At 38.0% G+C, this 15,085-nt stretch overlaps 1 protein-coding gene across 5 annotated transcripts in view; it reads left to right on the top strand.

Moving 5' to 3' along the window:
- Positions 1–601: 601 nt before the first annotated feature.
- Positions 602–15,085, top strand: part of SRBD1 (S1 RNA binding domain 1) — a 312,756-nt gene continuing 298,272 nt past the window's right edge. For 2 of the 5 annotated variants that reach the window (XM_074205132.1, XM_074205157.1), the window contains exons 1-5: positions 602–691; positions 5,423–5,539; positions 6,822–6,901; positions 8,354–8,522; positions 12,409–12,789. In XM_074205132.1, coding sequence (XP_074061233.1) covers positions 6,822–6,901; positions 8,354–8,522; positions 12,409–12,789 — 630 coding nt within the window. In that variant the 5' untranslated portion in view covers positions 602–691; positions 5,423–5,539. Of the gene's footprint in view, positions 692–992; positions 4,117–5,422; positions 5,540–6,821; positions 6,902–8,353; positions 8,536–12,408; positions 12,790–15,085 lie in introns of those variants that run through there. The other 3 variants (XM_074205143.1, XM_074205151.1, XM_074205166.1) reach the window with 3 other exon arrangements.

The raw sequence follows: 15,085 nt of genomic DNA, 5'->3' as shown, positions 1-15,085 counted from the left end.
CAAAGCGTATTAAACCTAAAAAATCCCAAACTAAAGCTAGTTGAGAGAAAAAGGAGGAAGGATGAAATAAAGTGTAGTAAACTCTCGGTACCCGCATCCCAAGCTGCTCTTTGGCTCCGCCCCGTGCCACTCAAACTTCACTAATTGTGATTACTATAGTATAATAGGAGTGACTATTTTTTTTTGCAGGACAAAGCGGCTTGGCCAAGGCCACACAGCTAGTGTGTGGGGCGGGATTTGAGCTCGGGTCCCCCTGACCCCAGGGCCGGTGCGCTAGCCGCCCCCTATTAGCTTATAATATAGTAATTGAGAAGCTAACGCTTTCCTCGCGCTTTCCCTGTCTCCATCGGGCCCCGCCCCCTCCAGGTCCGGCTTTCTCACTGGCCTGTCCCGGCCACACCCCCACCCTCACTCTGGGTCCCGTTCCTCCCGCCTCCTTTCATTTTCTCCAATACGGCTGCGCCTTTTCCCTTTTGCTCCGCCTCCTGCTTCCGGCTCTGCTTTCCCATTTGCTGCCGGAGCCGCCCGTCCCAGTCCCTCTCCAACCTCCCCCTCCCAGCAGCTCGGTGGGATCCTCGTGACGTCACCCGCGCGGGGAAGGCTTGTGGCGGGGTTTGTCGCGTTTGAACAGCTTCCGCCCCGAACCGGAAGGGCGCCGGTGGACCCCCTCCAGGGCGCGCCCGGCGGGAAGGTGAGCTCTGGGGCCGATCTCTCGGTCTCCCCCTCTGCGCGGGGAGGCCTCGTGGCACTTGGTGCCGAAATCCCCCGGGGCTTCTAAGCGGGAAAGCCCGCGGGGAGACGTTTCCACGGCATCAGGCCTCCGCGTGGCGGGTGTGAGTGTGCGCTCTCAAGCCCCCTCCCCGAAGCCCCGGAGCCCGCGCCAGGTGGGGCGGCCGGGCAAGGCGGGGCCTTGTGACCGGGCCCCTGGCGCCGCCCCATCCCCGGGCCGCCGGCCTCCTTTATGAGGGACTCCCGGAGCCGGAGCAGGGGCGAGCGGAGAGACCCAGCCCGGGAGCCGCGGTGCGCGCCCGGGGGGCTGCCGCCCTCGGGCCTCCCACTTCGTGGAGCGCAGCTTCCGCCGCCGGGAAGTAACGTGGCCGGGGAGGATTGCAAGGGGCCCGGCTCGGGCTGTAGCAGCGACTCGAGCGTTTGGCCCGGAGGAAGGCGGAGATGCCCCGTTCAGTTAGAGAGTCGGGTCCGGGCCGGGAGAATTTGGAGTGGTGGCCTCAAGTCAAGATGAAGCCGCGCGGATCCCAATGGAAGATGCCGCCTTTGTGATAAGAAAATGAATTGTCTGTGTTCAAAATCCGGGGAGACTGGGAGTTCAATAAGAAGCATAACCAGCCTCTCTTTGAGTGTTACCAAAAGAATAAAATAATCTCAGAAGTACACTGTTTAGAAGTGTCCTCTGCCCTGGATACACATTTAAAATATTGTGTCCAATTCTGGACACAGCATTTGTTTGTTGGGATGGTGGAAAAACTTGGAGAGTGGAAATTGTTGTATAATGGAAGGACTGGAAATCAGACCTAGGCCAACTGTGTTGGAAAAAGCACTAGGAAAGAGTTAGCTTCTCAATGACTATATTATAAGAAAATAGGGGCGGCTAGGTGGCCCGGTGGATAGAGCCCCGGCCCTGGAGTCATGAGTACCTGGGCTCAAGAATCCAGCCTCAGACGCTTAATTACCCAATTTGTGGCCTTGGGCAATGAGGATGTTTGGCTTAGAGAACTGAAGATGAGACGTGAAGGAAGTTCAAAAGTCTTCAGATTCTCTAAAGATTACTATGTTGGAAGAGGTGTTGGAGTGACTCTGGAGGACCAAGCTAGGACCAAAGGGAAAGAGTTATAGAGAGGAAGATTTAGGGTCAATTGAGACTAAAACTCAAACAATTGTATCTGTTGAAAAATGGGATGGATTTAGGGGGCTGCTAGGGTGGTACAGTGGATAGAGCACCTTCTACCTGTGTTCAAACCCGGCCTCAGATACTTAATAATTACCTAGCTGTGTGGTCTTGGGCCTTGCAAAAAAAAAAAAAAGAAAATGGGATGGACTGCTCCTAGGGGCTAATGAGTTTTCCATCAGGAGAAGCCTACATGACAACTTGCAAGGAATTTTGTAGATGGGATTTGTTATTAGGATTAGGGTCTAGTCTAGAGCATCGCTGATGTAATTTTCAGCTCTAAGATTCTAAAGTTCTTATTACTTGATAGAAGCTTCATTGAATCTGTTGCTTCTTGAGATTACTTCACCATATATTTCTTTTTTTCCTGTTTTTTGTTTTGGAAGGCAGTGGGATTAAGTGACTTGCCCATGGTCACACAGCTAGGTAATTGTTTTTTAAGTGTCTGAAGGCCATATTTGAACTCAGGTCCTCCTGACTTCAGGGCTGTGCTTTATCCACCTAGCTGCCCTTACCATATATTTCTTTCTTTCTTTCTTTTTTTTTTTTGCAAGGCTATGGAGTTAAGTGGCTTGCCCAAGACCACACAGCTAGGTGATTAAGTGTCTGAGGTCAGATTTGAACTCAGGTACTCCCGACTCCAGGGCTGATGCTCTATCCACTGTGCCACCTAGCTGCTCCTACCATATATTTCTTGAAGATTTTTTTTTCTGATTGCAGTTTTATTTTTGGACAGGTCTCTTGATTTTATCTTGTTTCCAGGTTTCCTTAGTCTGCTCTCTCCTACCTCAGCTGAATCATAGCACCCAGAGTATTTGGTAGGCAGTGATTTGGAAAATGCCTAGAAAATAGGTTTTGTTAGGGATAAGACAACTTGGAAGTAGGAAAATTCTCTTGAGATCTGGTAAGAATTTGTGAGCTCTTCAGTGTCAGTACTATATACAGGGTTTACTAGTTGTGGTCAGGTATTTCATTTATATCATAGATATTCATAGTGTCTTATCTTTGAAAAAGCTCCAGAAATTTACATTTATTTTATTTTTCATTTATTCTTATAACTTTGGATGATTCTTTATGAGTTGTAGTGAAAAACAATTAATTTCCAGAAACTAATTTTATGGTAATGAACTTTTTTGAAATATCCGTTTTAGTACTGATTTGATGGATACACAGTTGAGCATGAGCTGAGTTTTTTAAATTTATAATTGTTATGTTATCATTTCTATGATATCGTTATTGTTTATTATAAAAATTCAGCCTGAGCAAGGTGAGGGTAAGAAGAAAATCAAAGAGGGGATAATTATTGTGCTAATAAAGACAATGTAGGGTATATATTAATAGGGGGCATGATGAAAGCATATTGGATTTGATATTGGAGTAGAATTCAAATTCTGACTATGCTTTACCTTGTTACACTTAAACTCCCCCCCCCCCCCCCCCAAAGCTTTGGTGGTGGGCTCCATCCATTCAGGGGACCCAGGCAGTGATGTCTGTAGACTTCTCTGAGAGAGAGCCTGAAGGGTTGGCAAGACCAGGGGGAGTTGGGGAAAGAACTGATACCTAAAGGTAGATTTTAGTGAACCCTTGTGACTTCTTCCTCATTTCCCCCCTTGCTGTTTTTTGCTTCCTCCCAATCATTTCCTCCCATAGGGCAGCTAAGGGGTACAGTGGATAGAGATTCCTGGAGTCAGGAGGACAGGAGTTCCTATCCAGACTCAGACATTTGACACTAGCTGTGACCTTGGGCAAGTCACTTCACCCTTATTGCCTTGAATCCAGAGCCATCTCTATTCCTCCTGATTCTTATCTGGCCATTGGACCCAGATGGCTTCTGGAGGAGAAAGTGAGGCTTATGACCCGGCACAGCATCCCCCCTTTCATCCCCCGCCTTAAATCTAAATCATTTGCTTGGCATGGCATCATCTCCCTGATATCATGGTGGTCTTCAATAAAGAAGGACAAATATAATTATCAATAACCTCTCTAGGTATCATTTTCCTTATCTTTTGAATGAAGCTATACTAGATAACATTAGTTATGTTTTTAAAATGTGATTAAAAATATTTCATGAAATAAAGGGATTTCATTGAGGTTATTCTCATGAAGAAGAAACAAGCATAGAAAGGTAAAGCAACTTAAGTAGTTCTATAAAAGGCAGAGATCAGAATCTAAATTTTAAATCCTGTGGATGATGTTACAGATAAGGAATCAAGGTATGTGTCAAATGAATTACCTCAAAATAAAATCTTGTGGCTATCCAATAATAATTTGTTGAATGAATGAATTTATTGAGCATCCTTAAAATACTTCAAGAACAATTAAGTACACATGGAAAAACAAAGTTGGTACTCTTACCTTATATGTTTTAAATAGACTGCCTGAACTGTTGACACTTAGATTGTCCCAAAGTTGCACTCTTCCACATACAGTTTTTACCTTCAGCAACAAGCTTTCCATACTATTTAATCCTTGAATTCTAAGAGGAAACTTATCTGTTGATAGCATCTGTTTTTAAGATATTCCTGTCTCAAGCCTTGTCATATCTCTTTGAATTCAGTGTGAGGAAAATTCTAAGAAAGCCAGTTATTTTCAACGCTCTGTGTCTCTTAGGTGTTTCCTATATTGTAGAGAAAAATTCAGAGGACTACAGAGAGAAAAATAGGCTACTTTTCTTAGCCTACTTTGGGGCCCTTTTTGAATAAGTTACAGTACATTTCTGTTAAAATACAAACACACAGACCACAAACCAAAAGCCTGAGAGCTTGATATATGTTGATGTTTTAATTGTTTTCAGTCATGAAAACCCCTTTTTGGGTTTTTTCTTCGTAAAGAAACTGTAGTAATTTGCCATTTCCTTCTCTGGCTCATTTTACAGATGAGGACACTGAGGCAAACAGGATCACATGGCTAAGTTAAGTGTCTGAGGTCAAATTTGAGCCATAGTTTTCCTGACTCTAGCCCTGGTACTCTGTCCATTTTGCCTCCTAGCTTCCCCTTGACAGATACACATTTAATTGAGATGTGATATTTAAATACACAGCATTCTATCAGTTTCACAACCTTTATTGAGGATCAGATGTATATAAAATGTGCTATATGCTGCATGTTGTTTATTCAATGTTAAAACAATATGTCTTGATCATTATAATTGTTCTAGGGGTCTCTTTGAGATGACCTGCTTATTTAAAGATTGAACACCAACCTATTTGTGACCAGCTGCTAATTTTGTACTGTATTAAAGCAGAGGTATCAAACATGCATAGACCTGAATGAGATTACTGAATAACATTTTTTAAAAATCAATAAAAATACAATAGAAAAGAGATTATGTTTATATGTAGTTTTCCTAGTCAATATGCTGACAACTGGAATCCTTTTGTTTTTGTAGTCCTTTTTATGAGTTTGACATCATTGTTATTAAGGCTCTCAGCAGATGATATTGAAATGCTTTGCAATTCTAAAATTCTGTGACTGTGTAAATCTTATTCCTTTGTTTTTAATTCTTTTGGGGGAAATCAGGTTATTCTGCAGATATCAACACTAAAGCTAAAGGGGAGGAGAAACCATTTGGGATTGCTCACAACTACTTAAGAGCACACATCAGGCCTCTTAGAGGAGCCATTATAGGAAGCAAAAGTGAGTAATTCTTCCTTGACCACAGAGTTGTCTTTTTAAATGCAGTAGTATAGTTTTCAGCTTCTTCTATACTGGGGATTTTTTGTTAAGGGAGATACCATATTCCTAAAATTTAACAGAAATTCTTGATAAATTGGTAGCCTTTAGTCTGTTGAGCTTTCACCTTTTATCTGTTAAAATTGTGTGGGTAAGGGTTGTCATAATTTTTTCTTTTGTAAAAAATTCCTAAAGGAAACTCCAAAAATGAATCTGTGGGCTGTCCAAACAGAGCATGATTAATTTAGGATATTTTGAGTTGAAGGCTTTTTGTTTATTTTTGCACTAAGATGACTCCTATAGCATTCTCATGTTTTGTGGGAGTAGGGCTGGCCTACGTCATTCGTATGGTGAATGTTTATGGCTATTTCTCTAGCCTTGAATATTAGCAGATAGTTTTAAGGATGTGAGATATATTGAGTATAATTTAATTATATTATTTGTGAAATATAACATTCCACAAGTCAGCTCTCTTTTCTGTGACAGTGTTTCTATTTCTTCAGTCAAAATTAGATCATTTTGTTTATAGTACATAAACATGTATTCTGAGGTATTCATTTTGTAAATAGTCAGTTCTTAAGGTAAGTTCTGCAGATATTCCCCTCCCTTTGAAAGGCTTAGGAACTCTTTAACCCTGTTTCCAGAGTGGCTTTAGTGTCTGGAGTGGAGGACCCTGACTAGGACTTTACCCACAGTGCCCCAGTGAGCCCAGGTAGGTCCCATCAGGTCTGTAATTGCTATTCAGAATTAACTTGGATCTTTTAAAATACAACTGAAATATTTTTGGCTTTTTTTTTTTTTGATTATTCAAAAATGAATTATCCTGCTTAAGGATTAACTTCCTACCTACTTCTTGAGTCACTTATTAATTTAGGTGACCACTTCATGGAAAGGTTTGTATTAGATATTGAAGTCAGGTAATGAAGATGGAAATGATACATCTCTTCCCTGAGGAATCCGTGGTGTAGTGGAAGAATTTGTTCCCATTGCTTATCTTATTATCCTTCAGTCATTCTAGTTGAGCAATTAAATATGTAAAGTTTCTTATAATTAGAGCTTACAGGTAACATAAATATGAACATTACAAAATGACTTTTAACAGACAGCAGCAGATACAGAGGAGATGAGACCTAGTGTCTAAGCTGCAGGTTTGTTGGAGAGTTAGCTTTGAGTGAGTCTTTGAGGTAACTGAATAAAATGATTAACCTATTTATGCCTCATTGATTTCATGCTTTGTTTCTTTCAGATGTCAGTGTTATCAAGGAGAGCAAAATTAAAAGTTCAGGCTGAGGTGACAAAAGAGGAGTTACCTTCTTTCCTTGAATTGTAAGTGTGTTTTGTTGTTTGTTTCATACAGTTTATCTTTTTACATGCTAATTTTGCCTGAACACACTGCTGGACTGTGGAAAGAGCACCTTCATGAAAAACATGTACTTTCTGTTGTACTTTTTAAAAAAAATTAATGATAAATTTTGTTTTAATATCAATGAAATTTCCCTCTGTACCTTTTTAATCTTTTTTAGAAAGCCATCCCTTATAATAAAAAAAAAACCAAAAGAGGGAAAAGTTCAGCAAAACTATTTTGAATTTTTATTCCAAATATATTATCTCACTTTTTCCTTAGAAATGATAGGGATTGATTATTCTTTCTATTTCACAGATAGAAATACTAAATCCTGGAGAGATTTGATATGCTTATAGATCCAGAACTAGAATCTAGATTTCTTAAACCAGAGCTCTTTCTATTCTACTTACCTATCAAATATTCTGTTCTTTTTTACATTTTCCATTAAGAATATATGTAGTCTAAATGGACTTTGATTATTGATTAGCTTTTGTAAGGAATTAATTTTAATAATTACCATTGACTTGAACTCCATGATCAATAACTTCCACATCATGGATGGGACCTTCTCTAGAGGTTTCCCAGGATCATACACCATCCCAGTGTAAATTTCTCCAATAGAAGAGTTAGTCTTTTTTTTTTTTTTAAACTAGTGTTGAGTTGTAATAAACAACTTATATTGAGTATAGAGGATGCTAAATAGAGATTAGTTTAATGGAACTGTTCTGGTTTAGTTTTCTTATCTTAATCACTGAGTATTTCCATCTGTTTTGCTTTTTCACTGTGATAGGGACTAAGCCAGAGAGATATTAGCAAGATCTGGGGAGTGTGTTGGTTGATTTTTGTATTGTATATAAGAACGTGTAGTAGTGGTTCTAGTCTCATTAAGCAGATTTACACTATAGGGATATTATAGAATTACTTGAAGTCACTAAAGTATAGCTTACTTGATGCTAGTTCTTTATGTAACTCAGGAGTCTTTCTTGAAGACCACATTATATATATTCATTTGAATTAGCACAATTTGTATGAATTGAAAGTTAAAGATGAAAAACTCTCAGTGATTGTAGAGTAGTAGGACCAGTAAAATTCATTTGGGTAATAAATAATATCCTAATCTCTTCCACTGATCATATTAAGGGAATATAGAAGTAAGGATGAAATTGAAAAGGAAGAGGAGAAAAATAGATCAAAATATTGAGAATGTCAGAGAGGAGCCAATGATCTTCTCTCATATCGGTGACTTCTTATTTTACAGAAGATTTTTTTTTAGCCTTTCGTTATTATGTTCAAAGATAAATTGTTGCATGTTGAAGTCTCTCATTCTTGTACAAAAACACCATTGCACTTTGTAGGAAGCATAAGTATCTGTGTTTTCTTTGTAACATTTTAATTTTGTTTTCCTAGAAAATGTTCTGTTAATTTCCTCCTAGTTCATCTGAATCCGAAGAGGATAATGATAAAGATAGTTCTTGGGAGCCTCAAAAGAAAGCTACCAAAAGCATTTCTAATAAAAGCAAGCCAAGGAAAGTGTCTGTGATACGGAAAAAAGCCCCCCAGATCAGCAGTAGTCCAAGAAAGGTGGCTATTAAAGAAGAACTGGTAGGTACTCCAGGTAGATATAGGCTCCATCTTATAGTCTTTGTAGAGCAGAGAACCTACTTTTCTTTCTTTTTTTTTTTTTAGGTTTTTGCAAGGCAAATGGGGTTAAGTGGCTTGCCCAAGGCCACACAGCTAGGTAATTATTAAGTGTCTGAGACCGGATTTGAACCCAGGTACTCCTGACTCCAAGGCTGGTGTTTTATCTACTACGCCACCTAGCCGCCCCTGAGCACCTACTTTTCAAAAAGACCTAGAGAAATTAGATTTCTTTCTTAATGAGTCGATAGAATAATTGCTTCCAGATAAATTGTATTGATTTCCTGGAAGATGTTTTGAGACTTGCAAATGCTTTATGTGGTAGTCTGGATTTCACAGGTTAATTGTTTGCTTTTCAAAAATTTATTCAAGTAACTAAAAAAATTCACCTTTTAATTTTTTTTTTTAAAACATGAAAAATTGAGTTAATATATAACTTTTCAGCATTATATTGTGCTAGCATATCTATATTATATGCTTCTCATTAGATTTTGTTTATGGGAAATTGCTTGTTTACAAAATGAACCTATTTTCTTTTTTGATTAGGTAGCTATAATGCTATTTTCAGAAAATACTGTTCAACTTCCTTTATATCTCCTTTTTTCTTGTTCTCTGCATACCAGCTTTCCATTTAAGTACGATGGAGTTTTGCCTGTAATTGAAAAAGCTGTGGCTCCTATCCTGGATGTTATTGTTTAGTCGTTTAAAATTTTTTTTTTTAGCATTATAATCTTAATAACCTTTTTCTATTATATCATGTTATATAATAACATTATAATCTTACAACAGACAAACATAAAATAAGGAATGCAATCTTACATGAGACCTTTAGCATTTAATAAAGTGGAAATAAATGAATATACATTGAAGGAAAAGCATTTGCTCTGATTCTCCTTTCTAATTTGTTTTGGAATTCTGCAATTCTTTCTGATCCTGCTGATTTTGCTTTGCAACACCGCATATTTCCTTGTGTTCTTCATCTTTTTATAATGTTTCTTATGTGGTGCTAGAAGTATGAAGGCTTTCCATAAAGCTTAGTGTAATAGAATTGGAGGGAAGCTCAAGTTTCCTACTTCAATTATTAACTGTAAGTAATTCTACCAGATTCTTGTATTGATAATTAGTATTTTTAAAAATTAAAAAATAAGGTGGGGCAGAAAAAAGAACAGTGTAACTCCGGTAGAAAAATATTTTTATTTAGAATTTTTAAAAACATTTTGGAGAACTTTTAGAGGATTTTAGATTTTTTCACAATTCCTTAGTTTTGCTAAAATTCAAGATTTTCTTATTCCATTGGAGAAGCATGTTACATGGGAGAGGGAAGCTCATCTCTAGTTAGTCTCCCTGGTAGACATTTTTTGGGTGCCTGTACTGTATGAGGAGAATTGGCAGCCCTGCCATTAAGTGCCTCATGTTCCTCTGGTGGTACCAGTGAGGAAACTAATGACCAACAAAATGACTTCATAACTCATGGTGGGACTGGGGTGTATTTTTCATTTAATTTCCCCTTATGAATTGGAACTAAATAAAGAGATGGACTTTAGAGAATGATGGCCATTTGACTCTGGGCAAGTTATTTCATATCTCAGTGCCATAAACAACTCTTTGAAGACTATGTCATAGCAGGAATTAAAAAGATCATGAGGTCGTCTTTCACTAGGGCATAGGACACAGTCTCTTACACCTAAAGAAAAGTGAAAACAATTTGGAAAAGCATATGAAAATAGCTTATTACAAAGATTTTATTATCAAAGTAACTAGTTTTTTAGTCAGAATGGAAAAGACTGATGGGTAATAATAGCATTATAGATATAAATTAACTTGCCATTGTTCTGCAGACTTCTGCATTAAGGACTTTTCCATAATGTGAATTTGCCCTGGCACTTGAGGAAGGGAGTATAGGAGGCAGGAAGGGTGCCATCTCACTATAGAGGGAGGGATCTAGCATATGGTTCAAAGAGGACAGAGCAGGAATAGACACACTTAGAGGCTGGGGCCAGCCACTTGGCACCTGGTTGGAATTCAGAGGGAGGAGTTGTGGGGATGGGGGGTAAGTGGTGGGTTGGGAGACATGGGACTTGGCACAGGACCTAGACAGGACTCCGACAGCAGTGGGAGGGTGGGGCTGGGCACAGGTGCCTGGTATAGATAGTCAGAAGACAGACATTGCTTAAAAGTGGGGATGGGTGGCAATAGGTGAGGTAGGCCGAGTAGGGTATAGGTCTCAAATCGAGTCCTCAGTGATAGGTCTCTCTCTACCTGTTCTGCTTTTAGAGTTTTTTTTTTTTGGTGGGGAAGCATTAAGGGAAGCACTAAGCCCCCATTATGAGAGTCAGAAGGAGAGAGAGGGAGAGGGAGGGAGGGAGGGAGGGAGAGAGAGAGAGAGAGACACACACACACACACACACACACACACACAATGCAGATTTTTGGAATGCAGAGTTCTTTAAGAATTCTTTACATAAAATCAAATTTGCAATGGGAATTTGTGTAAAGTGAAAACTGTTGAGGATAGAATAAAACAAGATTGACTTAAACTCTAATAAATTTTTTTTTTTAGGTTTTTGCTAGTCAATGGGGTTAAGTGGCTTGCCCAAGGCCACACAGCTAAGAAATTAATACTCTAATAACTCTAATAAATTAATAGTTATATTTATATGATACTCAGGTTTATAAAGGACTTTATAGGTCTAATCTCACATTTGAGTCATATAGTACCTGTGTGCAAGGTTCTGTCATTATCTTCATTTTACAAATGAGAAAACTTAACTCGGGTTAAGTGACTTGCTCAATCCAGCTACACTGCTATTAATTGTTTTAGGTGGAATTCCAACTAAGTCTCCCTCATTTTAAGTCTAGCATTCAATACATTCTGCCACAATGCCTCTGTAGCATGATGGATAAAAAGAAGAAATTCCTAATAGTGTTGAACAACAGAATAGATTGGGTAGAACAAGGGAATAGTGCAACAAATGTTCTAAAAGACTTTAAAAATCAATTTTAATTTCTCTGTTTTTGCAATAGTTCAGTTAAGTCTTGTCTTAACATCTAAGGAATGGATTCAGGGTCTCAGGTTATTGGTATGCATAGGTATATAAAATATCAGAGATTTTCACTTTAATTTGTGGATTATTTAGGCAGCTTGCTTCTTGCTGGATCACCCATGCTTTTGGAAGTTTTATTGTTTAGATCATTTATGTAGTAGATGTTTATTCAGTAGATACAACCATTTGTATATGCATGTGTCTAACAGAGAATGAGAATGGTGTTTTAAAAAAAGGATAATCTTAAATCAGGTTGTTGTCATTTGGAACATATATCAAAGAGTTTGATTCTGGAGTGGGGAGCTTGGAGCCTAGTTTGAAATTTAGTTTTTAATTTCATTTTTTCCTTCCCTCCTCCTAGTCTCTTGTTGAACTGAATTTTATTCAGTACCTTTTCAGTGACATTGAAAGTTCCTTTGACTGCATTTTGTCAGTGATTTGTGTACCACAAATTTTTGGATGGGATGATTTGGTATTCATACTTATTTGGAATTTATCAGAAATGAAATAGATACAGTAAATTTTATTTATTTGCATAGCCCTATTTGGGGGTGAAATTTAGATTAGATGCTTTTTCAGATGACCATTGTGCATTGAGGGAAGGTTGGGTCTTCAAGAGTCATGAGTTGGTTAGATCTTTTATGGTATGGTTAAAACCTTATCTGTTCTTTTTCTAATTCTTTTGCTAGCTTCATTACTTTGTGCTCTGATGATACACATTGAAATCTTTATATTTGAATTTAAGGGCATTTGGGGAATTGGCTTTGATGTTGTTTTAATCATATGTTCACTTGATGGTTTGACAGAATAGCTCTGTGCTTATTGATGATGTTTTGGAAGACAGCAAAGATGAACTCAAAGTTTTGCAGAACCAGAAAACTACAGCTAACACACGAAAGAGAGTATCTAATAAGCCTCGAATACAGAAGGCCAAAAAATTGAAAGTTGATGAGATGATCTGCAAAACTGACAGCTTAGATGGTGGTAGCATCGAGATACCATCAACGAGCACCATGCAGGGAAGAAATGTCATAAAGAAGGGAGAAGATGAAGAGGACCTTACATTTGGTGAACTCCCATTGAAGAAAATAAAATCTACAATGTTTCCTCAAGGACAGCCTGTCAAAACTGCAGGAAATGTCAACAAGATTCAGGAGGAGTTGGAAATGAACTGGGACATGGTACAGGTATGAAATAAGCTTTTTCTTTCTACTTCTTTTAATTGCTGTCATTGAGAAAGGGAATGCTTTCAGAATGCCAAAGGAAAGCCCTTTATGTTCCATAAATAAAATAATTTTTTTCCATATAACTTATAACCCAACCTACTGTCTCTTCTTGAGTCTCTAGGAAGAAAGAAAAATAACTGTTGCTTAATGCAGTAAAACATTTAAAACCTTGATTTTAAATATCAAATTTAGAGGTATTACTCTCATTACAAAAATATTCTTCTAGGTTTTCCATTTATAGTACCTCCATGATGCATTTAAATGTTTATTTCCAGATCATGAACTACTTTCCAATGATAGTTGGTTGCTAAATTTTAAACTAAAGTGTTAGAAACGACTTCCTAGATACTAAAAACATGAAGATGAAGGCGAAGTAGCCCTCAATTTATAATATAATTCAGTGAGAAAATAGGCAATTGAGTTTTTCAGTTTATATATACATACATATGATATGTAAGTAGCTTTTCAACTATAGATATAGATATAAATATAAACATATAACATAAAATATATAAAATATGCTCTTAACACACATATGTGCTGTTGCATGAACTCTGCTGTAGTTCTACTTTGTTTCATTGTGATGTGAAAGTGATTCTTCTTGAAAGTTGTGATAGTGACTGACCTCTGGCAGGTCCATGCATGCTAGAAAGCCTTGGAACATGGCCCTTTGGCAGACTACATTGTGTATCTATTATCTGAGAATCAATGTAAGTAAAAGAAGTGTGAAAGGGCTCTTTACCCCCACCCCACTGAGCTACTCCTAAAGACTACTTGTTAAGGTTTGGAGGGAAGTACCCTAAGTAATGAAACTTTATGTATCTGTTGAGGTATTGAATTAGTTGTTATATAAAATGAGGTACAGTTTGTACTGCTGCCCTTCCATACTTTAGCACATTGTCTTCAATGAATTACTGTGACTGAAAAATCATCACTTTCAAGTTCATTGTGAGGTCAGTGCTTTACTTATCTATCTATCACTTGGCCCATGGAGAATCCCATGGTCTTGGAACTTCTTCTTATTTTTTAGTTACAGATCAGCCGGAGAGAAATAAACAAATTTACTAGTATTCTATAGTTCTCTGTTTGTAACAGCTGAGTGACATAGCTATAATATTTTGTATTCTATGATAACATTTTTTAGGGGTATGATAACATTTTGATATTAGAAATATAATCAATTCTTGGTTATATGTACCATCAGAGCAGACTGGAGATACATAACTATAAATAAGTGACTATCAAAAATTTTTTTGATTGATGGCTTAACTAGACTAATACTCAGGTTCCACTATTAAAATCTCAATTCAAAACCTAATGGTAGTTTGTAGGTGACTTTGGGTTTCCAAAGATTATTCCATTTGAAAACAGGTCTATCCATCTAAGTTGTGGGTCTGTAGTGAAATGTGCTTCTGACATCTACGGACCATTTTAGCTAAGACAAGAAAGGCTGACCATAGGTTGAACATCAGGCAGTGATTTTTTTCTTGACCATATTAACAATGTGCTAAAACTTGGAAAGGTTTCAGTTTTAATTGTTGAAGGGAATGCCTGTCTTAATAAAACTGTAGGTCTTTTGAAGTATTCAAATAATCTTTAAATTAATTGGTATTTTCTGAACACAAGAGGAAAACTCTGGAAATAAATCAGTATAAAAAAAAGGTTGAAGTGGGATAGTCCAGGTTGCCTTTAACTATTTAGATCTGTATTCACTGTGTGTGTGTGTGTGTGTGTGTGTGTGTGTGTGTGTGTGTGTGTGAGAGAGAGAGAGAGAGAGAGAGAGAGAGAGAGAGAGAGAGAATGAATCTCTGTGTCTATCCCTGTCCATTCTTCAAGGGGAAGCTGGGTGACCTGCTCCTTAAATGTATAGAGGACTGGATCTGGAGTCAGGAAGCCTGAGTTCAAATGTGGCTTCAGACTCCTAGTTGTGGGACTTTGGGCAAGTCATATCATCTCCATTTACCTCTTTTTTTTTAATCCCAGGAAAATGGGAGTAATAATAGCATTTACTTATAGGGTTGTTGATGGCATCCAGTGATCTAATAATTGTAAAGCATTTATCACAGGACTTGGCACATCTTAGGTATTCTTATCTGCTAGCTAGGTTTATTGTCTCAGTACTTTATCATTTTAGGAAGATGACTTTGAGGAGTGTGGGTAGATATTAGCAAGCTGAAACCTTCTTTCTTGATCTTTCTTGGTCTCTTCTCTACACCCTCTGCCCCAAAGATTTCTTTGCTGTTGTCATTCATGTAAA

The sequence above is a fragment of the Macrotis lagotis genome, chromosome 1 (genome assembly GCF_037893015.1).
Source record: "Macrotis lagotis isolate mMagLag1 chromosome 1, bilby.v1.9.chrom.fasta, whole genome shotgun sequence".
Lineage (NCBI taxonomy): Eukaryota > Metazoa > Chordata > Mammalia > Peramelemorphia > Peramelidae > Macrotis > Macrotis lagotis.
This window is presented reverse-complemented; position numbering and strand designations above follow the sequence as displayed.